This window comes from Notamacropus eugenii, chromosome 3 (assembly GCF_028372415.1).
Source record: "Notamacropus eugenii isolate mMacEug1 chromosome 3, mMacEug1.pri_v2, whole genome shotgun sequence".
In the NCBI taxonomy this organism is placed as follows: Eukaryota; Metazoa; Chordata; class Mammalia; order Diprotodontia; family Macropodidae; genus Notamacropus; species Notamacropus eugenii.
The window spans coordinates 217,610,840-217,629,529 of NC_092874.1; the positions used below are offsets into that span (position 1 = coordinate 217,610,840).

At 36.9% G+C, this 18,690-nt stretch overlaps 1 protein-coding gene across 15 annotated transcripts in view; it reads right to left on the reverse strand.

The window, feature by feature from the left end:
• The window catches only part of CCDC91 (coiled-coil domain containing 91), a 580,237-nt gene that overhangs the window by 296,148 nt on the left and 265,399 nt on the right, over nucleotides 1-18,690 (reverse strand). For all 15 annotated transcript variants that reach the window (XM_072654437.1, XM_072654444.1, XM_072654435.1 and 12 more), the window contains one exon: nucleotides 4,543-4,620. In XM_072654437.1, the coding sequence (XP_072510538.1) occupies nucleotides 4,543-4,620 (78 nt within the window). The remainder of the gene's footprint in view (nucleotides 1-4,542; nucleotides 4,621-18,690) is intronic.

An 18,690-nucleotide genomic window follows, 5' to 3' on the forward strand; every position in this document is an offset into this window, starting at 1 on the left:
CTATTCTTTCCTTTGACTCTGTCCATCCTCAAAAGTTTTTTCTTCTGATTACCTCCTCCTTCTACCAATCTATCCTTCCTTCTGTCATCCTTCTGCATCTTATTTCCTTCCCCCCTTCTTTTCCATAGGGTAAGACAGGTTTCCATACACAATTAAGTATATGTGTTATTCACTACTTACTTCAAATCTGCCCTCTTCCCATACAGTGTAAAAGCTTTTTCTTGCCTTTTTATGTGAGATAATTCACCTCATTCTACCTTTTCCGTTCTGCTTCTACTGGTACATTACTCTCTTAACCTTTAAGTTTTATATTTTCTCCAACTACCCCAACACTGAGAAAGGTCTCATGAGTTACAAATTTCATCTTTCCATGTAGGTATGTAAACAGTTCAACTCTAATAAGTCCCTTATTTATTTCTCTTTCCTGTTTATCTTTTCATGCTTCTCCTGAGGTATTTATTTGGAAAATCAATTTTTATGTTTATCTAGGGTTTCTCAAGAATGCATTAAATTCCTCTGTCTCAATGAATGTCAATCCCCCTCCCCCCCATTGATTACACTCAGTTTTCCTTGGTAGTTGATTCTTGGTTTTAACCATAGCTCCTTTGACCTCCCGAATATCATATTCCAAACTCTCTAACTCCTAAATCTTGTTTTATCCTGACTGTGATTGAACAATACTTGAATTGTGTCTTTCTGATGGCTTGCAATATTTTCTCCTTGACCTGAGAACTCAGGAATTTGGCTGTCATATTCTGGGAGTTTTCATTTTGGGATGTCTTTCAGGAGGTGATTGGTGGATTCTTCCATTCCTAATTTCCCCTCTGCTTCTAGAATATCTGGGCAGTTTTCCTTAATAATTTCTTGAAAGATGATGGCTAGGCTCTTTGTTTTATCCTGAATTTCAGGCAGTTCAGTAATTTTTAAATTATCTTTCCTGCATCTATTTTCCAGGTCAGTTGTTATTCTAATGAGATATTTCACATTGTCTTCCATTTTGTCATTGTTTTGCTTTTCTTATATAATTTCTTGATTTCTCTTAAGTCATTAGCTTTTATTTGCTGCATTCTAATTTTGAAGGATTAATTTTCTGTGGTGAGCTTTTGGATCTATCTCCTTTTCCATTAGCCAATACTTCTTTTTAAAGCATTTTTCTCCTCATTGGCTTTTTGGACCTCATTTGCCATTTGGGTTAGTCTATTTTTAAGATGTTATTTTCTTCACTATGTTTTGGGTCTCCTTTAGCAAGCTATTGACTCGTTTTTCATGATTTTTTTTTTTGCACCACTCATTTCTCTTCCCAATTTTTCCTCCACTTCTCTTACTTGATTTTCAAAATCCTTTTTGAGTTCTTCCATGGCCTGAGACCAATTCATATTTTTCTTGGAGGTTTTGGATGTAGGAACTTTGACTTTTTTGTCTTTTTGTTGTATTTTTTGGTCTTCCTTGTCACCAAAGTAAGATTCTACAGTCTGAGTTTTCTTTTTCAGCTATTTGTTCATCTTCCAAATCAAATACTTGACTTTTTAACTCTTTGTTTAAGCAGAACTCTGCTTATAGTGTGGAAGGTGTAGTGTCCCAAGCTTTAGGGGTCTTGTCCAGATGTTTTCAGAGATACCTTTAGGGATCTCTAAGTTTTCAGTTCTTCCAAGGTAATATGATCTAAGGAGAGGTGTTTACTTCTCTCTTGACCTGTGCTCTGGTCAATGAGAGATCATAAGCAATCTTTTCTACCCTTGAACTGTGAGGAAGGTGCCCTCTCTACTGCTGTCAAAAACTCTGTTATACCAGTGCTGAAACCAGATCAAAGTATGAACAAAGGAGAGTAGTGCCTCACTTCCAGCAAAGAGATCCCTGTAATCATCTTCTGATCAACTGTTCAATCCCCTATCTGTGGGTTAAGTGCTCTGGAAGCAGCTGCCATTGCTGTTGCTGCTGCTGTCAGTACCCTAGGGCTATGATGGGGCAAAGATAGTTCGTGCTCCTTTTTCATGCTGGTCAAACAGATATTTCCCACTGACTTTCTAAGTAGTCTGGCATTTGTGGGTTAAGATCTCTGGAAATTGCCATAACTGCCAATGATTCAGTCTCAAGGTCTGCTCCAGATTTGATGAGGCTCAGTTTATGCCAGGACAATCCATGCTGGACTGTGCTCTTCTACCAGATTTGCACAAGAGAACTTTTCCTTTGACCATCTAGGTTGTGTTGGGCTAGAATTTTTTTTCACTCTTTTTTTGTGGGTTCTGCTGCTCTAGAATTTATTTAAAGTAATTTTTTTACAGGAAGTTGGAGAGGTTGGGGGGAGAGCTCAAGCAAGTCCCTGTTTTCACTTGACCCATCTTGGCACCACCACTCTATGGCCCTTTAATACATGTAACTTTTATTTCATCATGTTATAAACAACATATTGTAGGATTCTGGTTTTAATCCACTTTTCAATCTGCTTCCATTTCATAGGAGAGTTCATCCCATTCATATTCATAGTTGTGATTCCTAAGTCTCTATTTCTGTCCATTTTATTTTTCCCCTGTTCATAATTTTCTTTTTCTCCTTTCACCCTGTCCTTCCTCACCAGTGTTTTGCTTTTGACTACCTCCTCCCTCAGTCTGTGCTCCCTATCATCCACCATCGCTTTCTCTCTTCCCTTCTACTTTCTTAAAAGGTAAGATAGATTTCTACACCCATGCATTTGCATGTTATTCCCTCTTCAATACAAATATGATGAGAGCAAAGTTCAACAATGCTCAGCCCCCTCCCTTCTTTGCCTCCACCATAAGTGTTATTTTATGCCCCTTTATGTGATATAAATTACTCCATTCTGCCTTCCCCTTTCCTCTTCTCCTAGTAAAATCCTGTTTTTCAGCCCCCAATTCTTTTATATCTTCATATCACAGTCAACTTCTATCTGTATCCTCTGTCCACACATAGCCTTTCAACTTCCCTAATAAAGATAGTTCTTAAGAGACACAAGTATTATCTTCCCATATAAAGATGTGAGCAGTTTAACCTTTTTGAATAACATTTTTTTCTTTCCTATTAGTCTTTTTTATGCTTCTCTTAAGTGATATTTGAATGCTGAATTTTCTATTTATCTCTGTTCTTTTTAACAAAAAACCTTGAAAGTCACCTATTTCATTGAATATCCATTTTTTCCCTTGAAAAATTATGGTCAACTTTGCTGGGTACTTGGTTCTTGGTTGTAATCCAAGTTCTTTTGCTTTTCAGAATATCATATTCCAAGTCTTCTGATACTTTAATATAGAAGCTGCAAAGTTCTGTGTAATCCTGATTGTGGTTCCTTGATGTGTGAATTCTTTCTGACCACTTGCAGTAATTTCTCCTTGACCTGAGAATTCTAGAATTTGGCTATCATATTCTTTCAAATTATCATTATGGGATCTCTATCAGGAGGTGATTGGCAGATTCTTTCACTTACCATTTTACCTTCTAGTTCCAGGATATCAGGGCAGTTTTCCTTGATAATTTCCTTAAAGATGTTGTCCAGGATCTTTTTTTTTTTTTGATAATGGCTTTCAAGTAGTCCAATAATTCTTAAATTATCTCTTAGTATTAATATAATCTCAAAGAATTTTTTAGTGTGCTGAGAGGCCATGCTGATCACTTTCCCAACAGACATGCAAACATGCATAAACATATTTGTACATATGTGTAAAAATATACACACATATATACATGTGTATATATACAAACATACATCTTTATATGCATACCCACTCACATTTGCAAATGCATTATTTATAAATGCCTGAGTTAAACATCAATCAATATATTAACAAGTATTTTACTTGCCTTATCTATGACAAGAATCATGCTAGGTTCTATGGGAAAAAATGTACAAAGAATGGATCACATAATCTATGGTGCAGAGAAGTCCATATATAAAGACCAAAAGAATAAATTTAAAGGGAGTAAATATAAATAAATGCAAAGTAGTTAGGTAATGAGGTCAGCTAGGTGGCACAGTGGATAGAGTGCCAGGCCTAGAGTCAGGGAGCTCAAATTCAACCTCAGACATTTACTATCTGTGTGACCATGAGCAAGCCACTTAATTTTGTTTGCCTCAGTTTCCTCATCTGTAAAACAAATTGGAGAAAAAAATGGCAAATTACTACAATATCTTTGCCAAAAAAACCCTAAATGGAGTTGTAAAGAATTGGACACAATTGAAATGACTAAACTATATGTATGTATGTATACAAATATAGTGGCAATATGTTCAGATCAAAGCAGAACCAAAAGAATATGATTATTATTATACAAAGGGAAAAGGATATGCAAACACAGAATAAAAAACAAAATTTTATGGCTATAATAATGGTAATATTATTTTCATATAAAGAAGACAAGGATATATAAAGAACCTGTTATGTGCCAGGCATTGTGCTAAGTGCACGTATAAATATATGAATTCATTTTGTTATTTCGAAGTTAAGTATATGTGTGTGTATATATATATATGTATGTATGTATGTATTCAAACAATCCCCATTAATAAGAATTCTGCAAGCTTATAACCTTTACCTTATATTCCTCTGTAATAATGCTCAGAGTCTCATGCCCAGCTTTTCTCATATCTTCCAGCTGGTGTTTATGTTTTTCCTGAAAAAAAAGAAGAAGAGTTTTAACTTTTGGCTTCTTTTTTTTTTTCTTTTGGTTTCTTTTTAGAGTACCATTATTAAATTAAATTATTCATTGAATATTCAGTCTGTGGGCAACTAGGTGACTCTGTGCATAGAATGCCACGCCTGGTATCAGGAACACTCTTCTTCCAGAGTTCAAATCCCAGCCTCAGACCCTTACTAGCTGTGTGACCCTTGGCAAGTCACTAAACCCTGTTTGCTTCACGTTCCTCTTTTGTAAAATGAGTTGCAGAAGAAACAGTAAACCACTCCAGTGTCTTTACCAAGAAAACTCCAAAAAGGATCATAAAGAGTTGGGTACAACTGAACAACAACTCTGTATGAACAAATCAGATACTTCTGACACTTTAGTCTTTAACAAATCATCAAATTAGCTAAATGCATGATTTGTGGTTCAGATCTCAAAGACATGGTCTTTTCCTTTTGAGGGTTCAGATACCATCTCTGTCAGAATCCTTTTTACAATAATGTTTTAAAATGTAGAAAGAAAAAAACCCCATAATATTACAAAGGAAACCAAAAATTAATGAAAATTAAGATTATTTTTTTCTCATCTAAGTTCACAGACACCTATGAAAGTTATCTTCAGGCACCTTAGGGTTCAAGGAATCTCAGATTAAGAACTCCTTGATTTAGGGGCCTTTATGCTTTTTTTGCTCATTTGGAAAAGTCAGAAAATCTTTAGTCAGAAAAAACAACAACAACAACAACAACAACAACAACTTCTCTAATCTTGCTCCCTTGAAGAAACAGTTTTGGTTACTGAGAACTCTCATCTTCCTAGTAAGAGATTCTAAGTCCCAGATGACAAAATCTTTAGAACAAAACTCAGATCCCTACCAGCAAAATAATGATCTTTAGTTTAATCTTTTCTTTGGATTTCCTGAGTCTCTATCAGATGTCTCACTCTAGTTTAAGAATAGCAGTCAACATACTTCCCAAATTTCCTTTGCTGAAAGCTAAACTATAAGGGCTGATTGACCCCTAACTACTAAGTAGTTCAGGGCTTTCCAGTTTTAAACTCTAAATCTCTTTTAAATTCTCCCACATAGATGAGTTACCAGGGACAAACAAAAAGGCACAACCCTAATAAGCAGGGAGCTGGACCTTTGCCTAAGCACACTGTACCTTCCAATACCCTTCATATGCAGATGTCATTAATCAACATCTAAAAGGGGGTTTAACAAGCTCTGCAAGGTCATGTGAAGTAGGGGTAACTCTACTTCAGAACTGAGATGAAGGATTTAAAATATAAATGATCATTAAAGCACAACTTGAAAAAAATGTGGCATAGCTGTAAAAAGTAGGGGCTGGCCATTCTTGTAGCAATCAGAAATATGTGGTATTAAGAAAATATCCTGTAACATTAGGAGACTTAGAGGTAGATTCAAAAATTGAGATAGGCTGCCAGGTAACACAACAAAGAGCATTTATTCAACAATACGCATACATTCAACAAATGTTTATTAAGGACCTACTATACTAAGTATAAGGGAGAGATTAGAGATCTGAATCCTTCTGGAGTTTATAATCTAATGGAAGGAAATGACACGAATATATATATAGTGGTAAAAAATGTATTACATGAACACACAATGTTCCACATTTTAGCATGGCATTAACAAAAAAACTATTCATTTAGTTCTGATCTTTTAAATTTCAAACCCCATCAGGTAGTGGTATTATCCTCAAAAATGAAGGGAAGAAAAATATATAAACAAAGGGCTTGAGTCATGTAAGAACAAAAACTTACAGAAAGGACAGACATCATAGGTCATGCAATGAAAATACCTTATCTATCATAGGTAGCTTTGGTAATTGAAATAATTCAATCATGTGGGAAACAAGTAAATTCTGTTTCCACAGTTTCCCAGTGATCAGAGTTATGACCTAGCACAGTCAGGTTGGAAGGTCAAACTACTGCACATGCTCAATGAGCTGTTTGAGGCAAAACCTATCAGAGGAGAACATGAAGTCACATGGCCAGTAGACAGTGTCCTGTGAGATTCAAAGTTTGGAATTCTATAAGAAACCGGGCTTATCCTGAATTTGTTGTAGACTTCTGGTAGCCATGCTGGAAGCTACTAGTTCCTTCCAGGGAAGGAATGTAGAAGGCCTTCCTTCCTCTGAACTCCATTTTAAATAATTTTCCTTGGTACCTTTTTGTGTGTCAAGTGTGTCTCTAACAATATGGCACCCAATGTGGGGCATCCAACTCACTGCCTTGGAGGGAGATAAAATCTACGAGATGAGCACTCTGTGTAAAAAAGGTTTGTCTTTTTTTTGTTTTGTTTTGTTTTTGTTTTTACAGTCCCTGTAAGTTAGATCTACTCCAGTTCAAGCACTCGACATTGGACCATGGGCAGGGAGTTAAGAAGATTTGGGGAGCAAAATTTGCTGGTGGACCAGATGAGCCAGTATACTGGGAAAAGATCAGGTTACCTCGGGAACTTCCACTCTGAATCGATCTTTTACTGATGAACTGGAAGTTCAGGTGCATGGCAAACTCTGTGTTGGTCATTTTCCTGTCTGGAAGTTTTCTGGTTGGCCCTAAGCTAATGAGAGAACTTGGACAGAATATCAGGAATTTGAGCAATGGCGGCAAGGAGAGCCTGTAGGGATACTGGGAGGATGTGATATGCTCTCAGGTCAAAAGAACTATGGGGGTTGCTGGGGCCCAGCAACATTAGCCCCAACGGTGACCAGCACTTTCCTAAGCCATCTGGTGTCAGGATAGAGAAAGGACCTCTAGGTTCTTGTTTGTCCTGGAAATTGGAGTGAACGTATTAAGGAGGAATTTAATCTTTAAATTGGCTAGAAACCACAAGTTTTTGACCAGGTCAGAATTCAAATACAAACTGATGTCACCATGTTTTGTTACATCTTGTCTGTGTGTTTGTAAAATATTTCATGTTTGTGGTGTAAAGTTGTAAATGCAGCCAGTAAGGTTTCCCATTATCTTTCCTTTCTCTCACCCCCACCAGGAGCAGTTTCAGAGGATTGAGCAGGGTGGGAGAGAGAGAAGAGAAAGATAAAAAAACCCACTTTCCTTCTGCATTCTTAAACCTGGCCAAGGTTTAGAATGTGAAAAGAAAGAAGGAGGGAGTCTTAGGCAGTCTGTAGTGAAAAGCTGAGTTTTGATTTGATGAGATCTCAAAGTTAAAATGTGTACTTTAGGTTTGAATTGGGTCAATGTATCTGACACAGAACAGTGTGTTTAAAATTGCAAGTTCACTTTGGAATTTCAGTGGGACTTCCTATTTCTCTAACCAAGCCCCCATCCCCACAGCACCTTTAGGGCTTTTTCCCCTGAGGGAAGTGCCTGCCTCACCTAGTGGGACAATTAGAATGCATGTACAGTTTTCCATCTCAGACCTCATTCAGGTTAAAGAGAAACTGGGGAGATATTCAGAAGACCTCACTAAGTTTACTGAGTTTTTAGGGACATATTCCTACAATTTGAGCTTCCTTGGGCTGATCTACATGCCCTCTTCTCAACCTGTTGTACCACTGAGGAGAAGAGGAGAATCTGGGAGCAAGCCCAAAAGTTTGGGGATCATTTGGCTAGCAATGACACCATAAAATATCCCCCTAGAACAGTTTCTGTTCCCACTAGTAACCCAGGATGTGATTATCAGAAGAGTGAGGATAGGAGAAAGTGAGATCATATGATAATTGGCCTATTAGAAGGCCTAAGAACTGCACTTCAAAAGCAAGCAAATTTTCAAAAAATTGGGGAAATTACTCAGGGAGAAAAGGAAAACCCTGCCTTTTTTTCAAGACCAGCTAATAGAAGCTATTAAAAAGTAAACAAATTTGGATCCTGACTGTATAGAAGGGGCAGTAGCTACAGCCTGGAAGTATCCAGGTTCAGCACATAGCCATAGCCTGGAGGAGATGGTGAAGGGCGATAGGTCAAGATAAAGAAGCCAGCTAGTCACTGCCTATACTTGATAAGACAGTCCATCCTTCTTTCAATAATTTTTATATGATATTGAAATGCAATTGATGTAATCTGAAGTTTGTTTTTCGTGTTTACAGCTAAAACAATTTGGTTATCATTTACCAAAATTGTGCCTTTGCTGTTTATAGTTTTAATGCTAAAACCTAAAGATAGTATCCTGTGTGTGTATGTGTGGAAAGGACCTCAGGCTAGTCAAAAAGTACAGCCACAACAGCTCTAAGGAGCTTGTTTGAGTAATGGAGTTCCTAAAGAAGGAACCTGCTTTGGTGAGAATTTGAAAATATGTAGAAATGATCTATAGTAATTGGCTTTTAGGACAAATTTCAGATTTAAGATGTAAGACCTAGTAACATTTTTGATTAGTGAAACCCGCTATCTATGCAAAGCCTCTGGGACCATTACAAATTTTGGTCTACTACTCAGAGAGGAATGTGACTTTACAGGCAAAAGTTTGCCTCAGGGGACAATTGTGTCTTCAGCCTGGAATGGGATCCTTCTGGCTCAGTATCCCCACTGTGTTCCTTTGAAAAGGAATGTTTTCTCCCTTGGTATTTCTGAGTCTGGTTATAAGGTGGAGATGATATCTAATTAGGTCCTTGCTATTCATCTACATAGTATGTTTCTATAATCAAAGCAGATCATTTAAGATGTAAGCACAATGCAAGTAGTGGAACCTTGCTGTTTTTAATTAATTGGGTAAATCGGGTATAGTTTGTGAAAGATAAAATCCATGAAATAGAACATTCTTTCTGAATATTACGGGAATGATTAGACAAAGCAAAGGAAACCAAAGTATAAATGTGATGTTGAATCACTGTTCCACATACCAAGACTGAGATTTAATTGTATGGTATTATTGAGGTTCGGGGTACTTGGGACCCAAAAACAGTGACACACTGGGTCCTGCTCAAAAGAATTCAACCCAAGCTTTCTTTCAACCAAAGAAGGTCAAAGTTTGTTGAGATTTCTCAATACTGAGTGGACTTTTAGGGAATCTGAGCATTTGTAATGCTAAAACAAGATATATCTTACCTACAGAGCAACTCTGGGGAAGAAGTCCAGGGTGGCCCCAGGTGGTCTGGGGATTCCAGGGATGGTCTTGATGGGAGTGGCAAGTAGCCTGAAGAATTGGGTTGATAGAGCACAATGACAGGGAAAGCTTATGGGCCTCAAGAAAGCAGGTTCAAGTAGGGAAATCCAAGAAGCTTTCAAGGTGAGGTTTTCCAAACCCGTTAGATAAATGGTACTAAAATTCCTTTGGGGTTTGGAATAAGGTCATTACATGTTACAAAGACCAATTGGGTAAATACAACTGACTGAATTAATTACTGAGACTAAATCAGAGACATTTTAGTTTGGGGAAAAGAATTTCAGTCTATGTTTCCAATAGGCACGTAAACGCTGATAATATTTTGCATTGATGGAAAAGTTAAATGTTTCTGTTTGGATTTGAATTCATTTCATGAACATCAGTTGAAGTTAGTGTTTGAACTTATTATAAGTGTAGCTCATTCTTTTAGGCTAAGCATGGTTAGAGAAGCTTGGGAAACTTATGTAAATCTATTAGAGCAATAACTTATGACTTTAATGGTAAATTTGATTTTATGATTATTATTTAATCAGGAACTAGAACATGTATGGAAAGGCATGCAAGCTACTTCAGATTTGCTTGAAAAGATGTTCCACAGTCAATGTGAAATTATAGACATATCTAAAACTGATTATTGGAGCTTACTGTTTTAAGATTTTATGGGGTTATTACTGACTGATCTTCTGAGTCTAACTTCACATGTGAAAAGTAAGAAAGATAGTTTGAGCCACTGATTCATGATGCCAGTGAGCCTGTGAGATGGTGGTATGAGATGCAAAAGGGTGATCTCATGGGAAGATTGGGAGAACGGCTGTTCAGCCTGAGCTGAGGTAGTATTCTCCTGACTCAATTTCCCCACTGACACCTGGCAGACTTTGAGCCTGGCTGAATGTCAGGGGACAATCAACTCTTGCCTGGAATTGACATGAAGTTAGGGAGATGTTGTTTCCCTGAAATGTCCCTACTCTTACTGGCAATTTCCTATAATCAAAAGTTTCATAAGCAAAATACCAAATCTATTAAATAATCGGTTGTTGGTAGGGGAACATCCGAGGTTAAATCTAAAATTAATTTATTAGGCTTAGAATTTTAGACCAACAACAATAACTTAGGGTCTTTTAATTTTTAGTAATATTATGGAGACAATCAGGTTAAGGGCCTTTGAGGTTGGCATGCAGTTATTATATTTATTTTGGTTGGTTAATGTTAAACAAAAAATGGTTTGTGGTTTATTGTAAAGGCTTTAAAAGTGGCATCACATGACCAGAAGATGGAATTATTTTATGATGTGATATATACTGAACTAAAAGTGATTAATTATTGTATTTGCATATGTACTAGAGCTTGTTATCAATTCCTTAGTGAAATCTCATCCTCTTGATGGGGAAAATGAATAGTGAATTAATATAAAATGTAAAAGTTGGGATCTAATATGAATTTCTTAAATATGACAACTGGCCAAAGTTCCAATTTTGATTCTGCAAGAGTGATAAGGTTATAAACACTAGGAATGGAAATCTAATATTGTATTAAGATCAGTTTTGTAGGAGAGTGGACATCTGGACTTCTACAAGAAGATAAAGGGAAGAAGATGCTGAGATGCTGTGCTGAAGATGGCCTGAACGAGAAGTCAATGAAAAACTAGGGTGGGCAATTGCCTCTGGCAGCTTCCCATCCTAGATTCTATAAGTCTTCCACAGTCTGTTTCCCCTGAATTGCCCAGCCTGCTTCCCAGCCTAGTTTTTCATTGTCTGTGGCATCCCAAATGTCTCCAGTGGTTTCCCACCCTAGATCATATCGAAATCCCACTCTCTTGGTCCTGACCTCTAGTCACCCCAGTCCCATCAAGATCCTCCTCAAGAGCTTCCCTAAACCCCTGCTCCCAACAACTCAGACTACTGGACCACTCCCCAGATCATTCCCACAGTCCTTATGTATATAAGTTCCATCTGGTCCCCCTGAAGGAACTCAGATTCAATCTAGCTGAGATTCAATCTGACCTGCTTGTCAATACAAGCATCACAAATGCTTAGGCTTCTTAACAGTCAACCCAATCTGGCAGATCTTAAATAAACTTTGTTTTCCTTTGCCTAAAAGATGACTTGGGTGGAATTTATTCAGGCAGGACCTGGGGTGTCGGTATTTTGGGGTCCCACGCACTCCAAACCTCGACATTATGGTTCCCTGACCTCAAAAGGACCTCAAAGGTCACCTAATGAGGTCTATACCTAAACAAAAATTCACTCTGCAAACCACTCTGAGTGTTTATAGACCTTCCACTGAAGACCACCACGGAAGGAAAACCCATTAACTTCAAAGGCAATCCTATCCTCTACCATTCATTCATTTATTCAGCAAGCATTAATAGAGCAAGTGCAGCAATTAGAGTCAGGAAAATTTGGGTTTAAATTCTGCCTCAGCCACTTACCACCTGTGTAACTTGGAAAAGTTGTTTAATATCTCAAGCTTGCTAAACAGTTTTAGACATTAACTAGTGCATGTGCTTGTGTATGTGTGTGTGTGTGTGTGGTGTGAGAGAGATGGATAGACAGAGACAGAGAGAATTCACATGCTAGGTACTGTGCTAGGTACTGCTAATATAAAACAAAAAGGAAATAGTCCTTACCCTCAAGAAGCAAGTAGTTTCTTTCACTGGGGGAAAAATAATATAACATCAGTAAGTAAAAACAAAAAAAGGAGAAGACAACATAGTAGTTGGGGAGAGACACTAATAAGTAGGAGGATCAAAAGTAGACCTCATGGGGGAAGAGGCATGTGAACTGAGGCTTGCATAAAACTGGGGATGTTCTGAAGAGGAGGGAGTACATGCAGGCATAACAAACAGCCTGTGCAAAGGTTCAGAAGTAGAAGGAATGCCACATGTAGGAAATAAGTGAGATAGTTGAGTAAGGATGTTATTTAGAGGTTTTTTTGGGTTTTTTTAGATCTTTATTATATCTCCTTTCTCAAAGGGGAAGTTTTGCTTTTACTAGACTTTGGATATTCCTAGAGAAGTAATGACACAATTCAGTACTTCACTTCCCCACCATTTTCTCTAAACTGCAGCTGCTCATTACATTAATACTTAAGACTTGTTTCATATTTGTGGTGTAATGTATTCCAGCAGGAGAGGAGAATGTGTAACTACTAAAACATTTAATGCAATTTTCATCTTCCAATGATTCAACCTCTTTTAGTAGTCTATACTAAAGACATGTAACTGCCTTGCTATCCTAATGGCATGCCCTGGGGTTTTTGGCATGTGGATGTTTTTAAAACTACATGACAAGGTAGGTCCACATATCATAATGTGTCAATCAGAACACAAAAAATATAGCAAATGTATTTTAGTGAATTATTGTCATGACAATTCAGCACTCAAACAAATAATCACTTTGCTGATGGGATGATGGGACCTGGACCCTTAAAAGGAAAAGATCATGTCTTTGAAAGCAGCCCCAGGCCCTGAACAAAAGAAAAAAGAAAATATAAGGTATAAGATATAGCTATTCTGGAAAGTAATTTGGAACTATATCCAAAAAGCAACTGAACTACAGATACCATTTAAAAAAATAACAATACTAATAGGCACACAGCTCAAAGAAATAAAAGAAAGAAGGAAAAATCTATAAGTACAAAAATATTCAAAGAAGTAATTTATTGAAGTTAAAAAAAGATGGAAACCAGAGAGTGCCCACAAATGAGGGAATCACTGAAAAAATTATGATATAAGAAAGTAATGGTATTTTAATATTTTTGTATCATAAGCAGTCAGTAAATAAGGATTTATAAAGTACCTGCTATGTGACAAGGACTGTGCTATGTTCTGGGGATACAAAGAAAGGCAAAAGATAGTACCTGCCTTCAAAGAGTTCAAAATCTAATGGGAGGGACAATATACAAACAAATAACTAAATAAAACATACACAGGATAACACTAATAGGCACAGAGGGAAGGTTCTAAAATTAAGAGACATTGGGAAAAACTTCCTGCAGTCAGAGATAGGAGGGAGTCAGGGAGACATATGTCTCATAGCATGGAAAACAGAGAAAATGCACAGAGCTGAGCAGTGGAACAAAGGGAAAAACAAGGAGGTTGGTGTCACTGGATCAGTCTCTGTCGGGGGTGGGGGCAGGAGATAAGGTTACAGAAATCTGGGAAAGGTGGGAGGAGTACATTATGAAGGGCCTTGAATGCCAAGCAAATGGTTTTGCATTTGATTCTGGAGGTGACAGGGAGCCACTGGAGTTTATTGAGTAGAGGGCAAAATAGTTGAGCTTCTGGTTTATGAAAAATCACTTTGGTGACTAACTGAAGGATAGACCCAAATGGGGAGACCCAAAGGAAGATCAACCAGTTGACTATTGCAATAGTCCAAGTGTGAGGTGATGAGGTGGTGGTAATATCAGAAGGGGGATTATTCAAGAGATGTTGCAAAAATGAAATTGACAAGGCTTTGGCAATAGATTTGATACTGGGGAATGAAAGATAGTGAGGAGTCAAGGATGATATACAGCTTTAGAGTCTGTGGGACAAGGAGTTTGGTGATGCCAATCACAGTAATAGGGGATTTTGAAAAGGAGAGTTTTAGGATGAAAGGTAAAGAGTTCTGTTTTGGTCATACTGAGTTTAAGATATCTATAGGACATATAGTCTGAGATGTCTGATAGGTACCAGGAGATGCAATACTGGAGGGTTAACAGAGAGATTAAGGCTAGATATTTTAAAGAATTATTAGCTTAGTTTTTCTGGTTGCAGGAGCCAAGATGGCAGTGATTGGTAATTGCTATCTCACTCCCCCTGTTGACCTTGACGAGCCCAGAAACTATCTCCCTGAGAAAAATTCTGAAAAAGTGTGAACAGCAGAAGGGATAAACAGACTCTCATCCCATGAGGCTATAAAGATCGCTAAGGAGGGTTCCTCTTGCTGTGGCTGAAGGCAAACAGTGCAGGATAAAAGCTGTCCCAGACAGCCCTACCTCAACAAACAGGGAGAAGATCCTGAATGCCGGGGGTGGGGGGGTGAAGCCAACAACTGCCAACACCAGGACCCCAGGCATACTTCACCACCCCAATGGAATCAGGAAGATACCAGCAAAGTTGAGCGTAATATTTCAGGCAAGGGGATGGACATTCAATGAAATAAGGGATTTCCAGACCTTACTGATCAAAAAGGCCAGGACTCAACAGAAAATTTCATCTTCAAACGCAGGTCTCAAGAGAGGCATAAGAAGGTAAACAGGAAAAAAAAAAACAACTTGTTACACAATATAGGCAAACTGTTTACATTTTGAGAATTGTGTATTTATTATGAAATGTAAAAGGGATACACATAGATAGAGGAAGTGGGTATAAATTAAATGATGTGATGATAACAAATGTGATTTAAGGGTATGAAGGGATTGCAATGGGAGATGTGAAAAGGAGGAGGAAGAAAAAAATAAATTCCATCACAACAAGAGCCACAAAAATACATCACAGTAGAGAGAAAGAGGGGAGGGAGATGAGCAGTGTTTGAGAGGTACTCTCCTCTGATTGGATTCAAGGAGGGTAAAACAAACTCAGTTAAGTATAGAAATACAATTAGGTCTATAGGCAGCAGCAGAGGAAGTGGGTAAAGAAAAGGGAGGGGAGGCTAAAAGGGAGGTAAGAAGTAGTAAGAGAGAAGGGGATTAAAAGGCGGGGCTGGAGGAAGGGAGGGAAGACTGAGGGAGGCTGCAGTCAAAAATTACAACTCTATTGTGGAGGGGAAGGGAAAAGGGATAACTGAAAGTATAAACAAGGGGAAAGGGGATGGAGGGAAAGACACAGATAGTAATCATAACTGTGAATATGAATAGGATGAACTTTCCTATAAAACAGAGATGAATAACAGAATGGATTAAAAACCAAAATCCAACAATATATTGTTTAAAACAAACATATTTGAAATGGGGAGATACACATAGGGTAAAGGTAAAAGCTTGGAGCAGAATAGCTGATGTAAAAAAAAAAAAAGCAGGGGTAGCAATCCTAATCTCAGACAAAGCAAAAGTAGAAATAGATCCAATAAAAAGAGATAAGGAAGGAAACTATATTGTGCTAAAAGGCACCAGAGACAACAAAGCAATTTCATTACTAAACACATGCTCCAAGTGGTATAGCATCCACATTCTTAAAGGAGAAGTTAAGGGAGTTACAAGAAGAAATAGACAGCAAAACTATACTAGTGGGGGACCTCAAACTGCCCCTCTCTGAACTTGATAAATCTAATCTCAAAATAAACAAGAAAGAAGTTAAGGAGGTGAATAGAACTCTGGATAAGGTAGATATGATTGATCTCTGGAGAAAACTGAATGGGGATAGAAAGTAATACACCTTTTTCTCAGTGATACATGGAATATATACAAAAATTGACCATGCACTGGGCCATAAAAAACTCACAATCCAGTGCAGAAAGGCAGAGGTAGTCAATGCATCTTTTTCAGACCATAATGCAATAAAACTTACATGTAATCAAAGGCCAGGAAAACATAAACCAAAAACTAATAGAAAACTAAATAATCTAATCCTAAAGAATGAGTGGGCTAAACATCAAATTACAGAAACAATGAACAATTTCATGAAAGAAAACTACAATAAATGGTATACTGCAAAAGTAGTTCTTAGGGGAAGTTTTATATCTTTGAGTGCCTACTTGAATAAAATAGAGAAAGAGGAGATCAATAAATTGGGCATGCAGCTGAAAAACAACAAAGTGAAAATCCTCAAGTAAATACCAAATTAGAAATATGGAAAACCAAAGGAGAGATTAATAAAATTGAAATTAAGAAAACTACTGAACTAATAAATAAAACTAGGAATTGGTGTTATGAAAAAACCAATAAAATTGATAAACCTTGGTCAATTTGATTAAAAAAAAGAAAACCAAACTACCAATATCAAAAATGAAAAGGGTGAACTGTCCTCCAATGAGGAGGAAATTAAAACAGTAATAAGAAATTACTTTGCCCAACTGTATGCCGAGAAATTTGACCATCTAAATGAGATGGATGATTATTTTAAAAGACATAAATTGCCCAGATAAACAGAAGAGGAGGTTGAATACTTAAATAACCCCATCTCAGAAAAAGAAATTGAACAAGTCATCAGTGGACTCCCTAGGAAAAAAATCTCCAAGGCCAGATGGATTCACAAGTGAATTCCATCAAACATTTAAACAACAGTTAATTCCAATACTATACAGGCTACTTGGGAAAATTGGGGAAGGTGTCCTCCCAAATTCTTTTCATGATACAAATATGGTTTTAATACCTAAACCAGGAAGAGTCAAAACAGAGAAAGAAAATTATAGACCAATTTTTCTAATGAATATATATGCAAAAATTTTAAATAATAATTTAAATGAGATATTAGCAAAAATAATACAGCAACTTATCATGAGAATAATACATTATGATCAAGTAGGATTTATACCAGGAATGCAGGGCTGGTTCAATATTAAGAAAACTATTAACATTATTGATCATATCAACAACAAAACCAACAGAAATCAAATGATTATCTCAACAGATGAAGAAAAAAAATTTGACAAAATACAACACCCATTCCTATTGAAAACACTGGAGATCTTAGGAAAAAATGGAACTTTCCATAAAATAACAAGCAGTATCAACCTAAAACCTTCAGCAAGCTTTATATGCAATGGGGTAAAGCTAGATGCATTTCCAATAAGATCAAGAGTGAAACACGGATGTCCATTATCATTATCCATTATTCAATAAAGTACTAGAAATGTTAGCTGTAGCAATAAGAGAAGAAAAAAGAAATTGAAGGAATATGAACAGGCAAAGAAGAAATTAAGTTATCACTCTTTGTAGATGATATAATAATATACTTAGAGAAACCCAGAGAATCAAGAAAAAACTATTTGAAATATTAAACAACTTTAGCATAGTTGCAGGTTACAAAATAAACCCATACACATCTTTTGTATTTCTATTTATCACCAGCCCAACAGCAAGAGAGAGAAAGAGAAATTCCATTTAAAGCTAGAGTAGATACTATAAAATATTTGGGAGTCTACCTGCCAAAACAAGTCCAGGGACTATATGAACACAATTACAGAACACTTTTAGCACAAACAAAGTCTGATCTAAGTAAGTGGAAAAACATCAGTTGCTCGTGGGTGAGCCAAGGCAATATAATAAAAATGACAATTCTCCCTAAATTAATTTACTTATTCAGTGCCATACAAATCAAACTAACAGATAATTCTTTTCTAGAGCTAGAAAAAATATCAAAATTCATCTGGAAGAAAAAAAAGGTCCAGAACATCAAGGAAACTAATGAAAAGAAATGCTAGGGAAGGTGGCCTAGCTCTACCAGACCTCAAATTGTATTATAAATCAGCAATCATCAAAACTACTTGGAACTGGCTAAGAAACAGAAGGGTAAACCAATGGAATAGGTTAGGTACCCAAGAAACAGTAGCAATAAATATAGCAATCTACTCTTTGATAAACCCAAGGACCCTAGTGAGGATAAGCACTCACTGTTCGACAAAAATTGCTGGGAAAACTGGATAACAATGTGGTGGAAACTAGGCATACACCAATGCCTGACATTGTACACAAGAATAAAGTCCAAATGGGTACATGATCTAGGTATAAAGGTGAATACTATAAACAAATAAGTGGAGCAAGGAATAGTGTATTTATCAGATTTATGGAGCAGGGAGGAATTTTTGACTGCAGAAGAGATAGAAAGCATTATGAAGTGCAAGATGGATAATTTTGATTACATTAAACTGCAAAGTTTTTGCACAACCAATCCCAATGCAACCAAGATTAGGAGGGAAGCAGAAAACTGGGAAAGAATTTTTGCAGCTAGTGTCTGTGATAAAGGCCTCATTTCTAAAATATATAGAGAACTGAGTCAAATTGTACAAGAATATAAGTCATTTCCCAATTGATAAATGGTCACAGGCACCTTT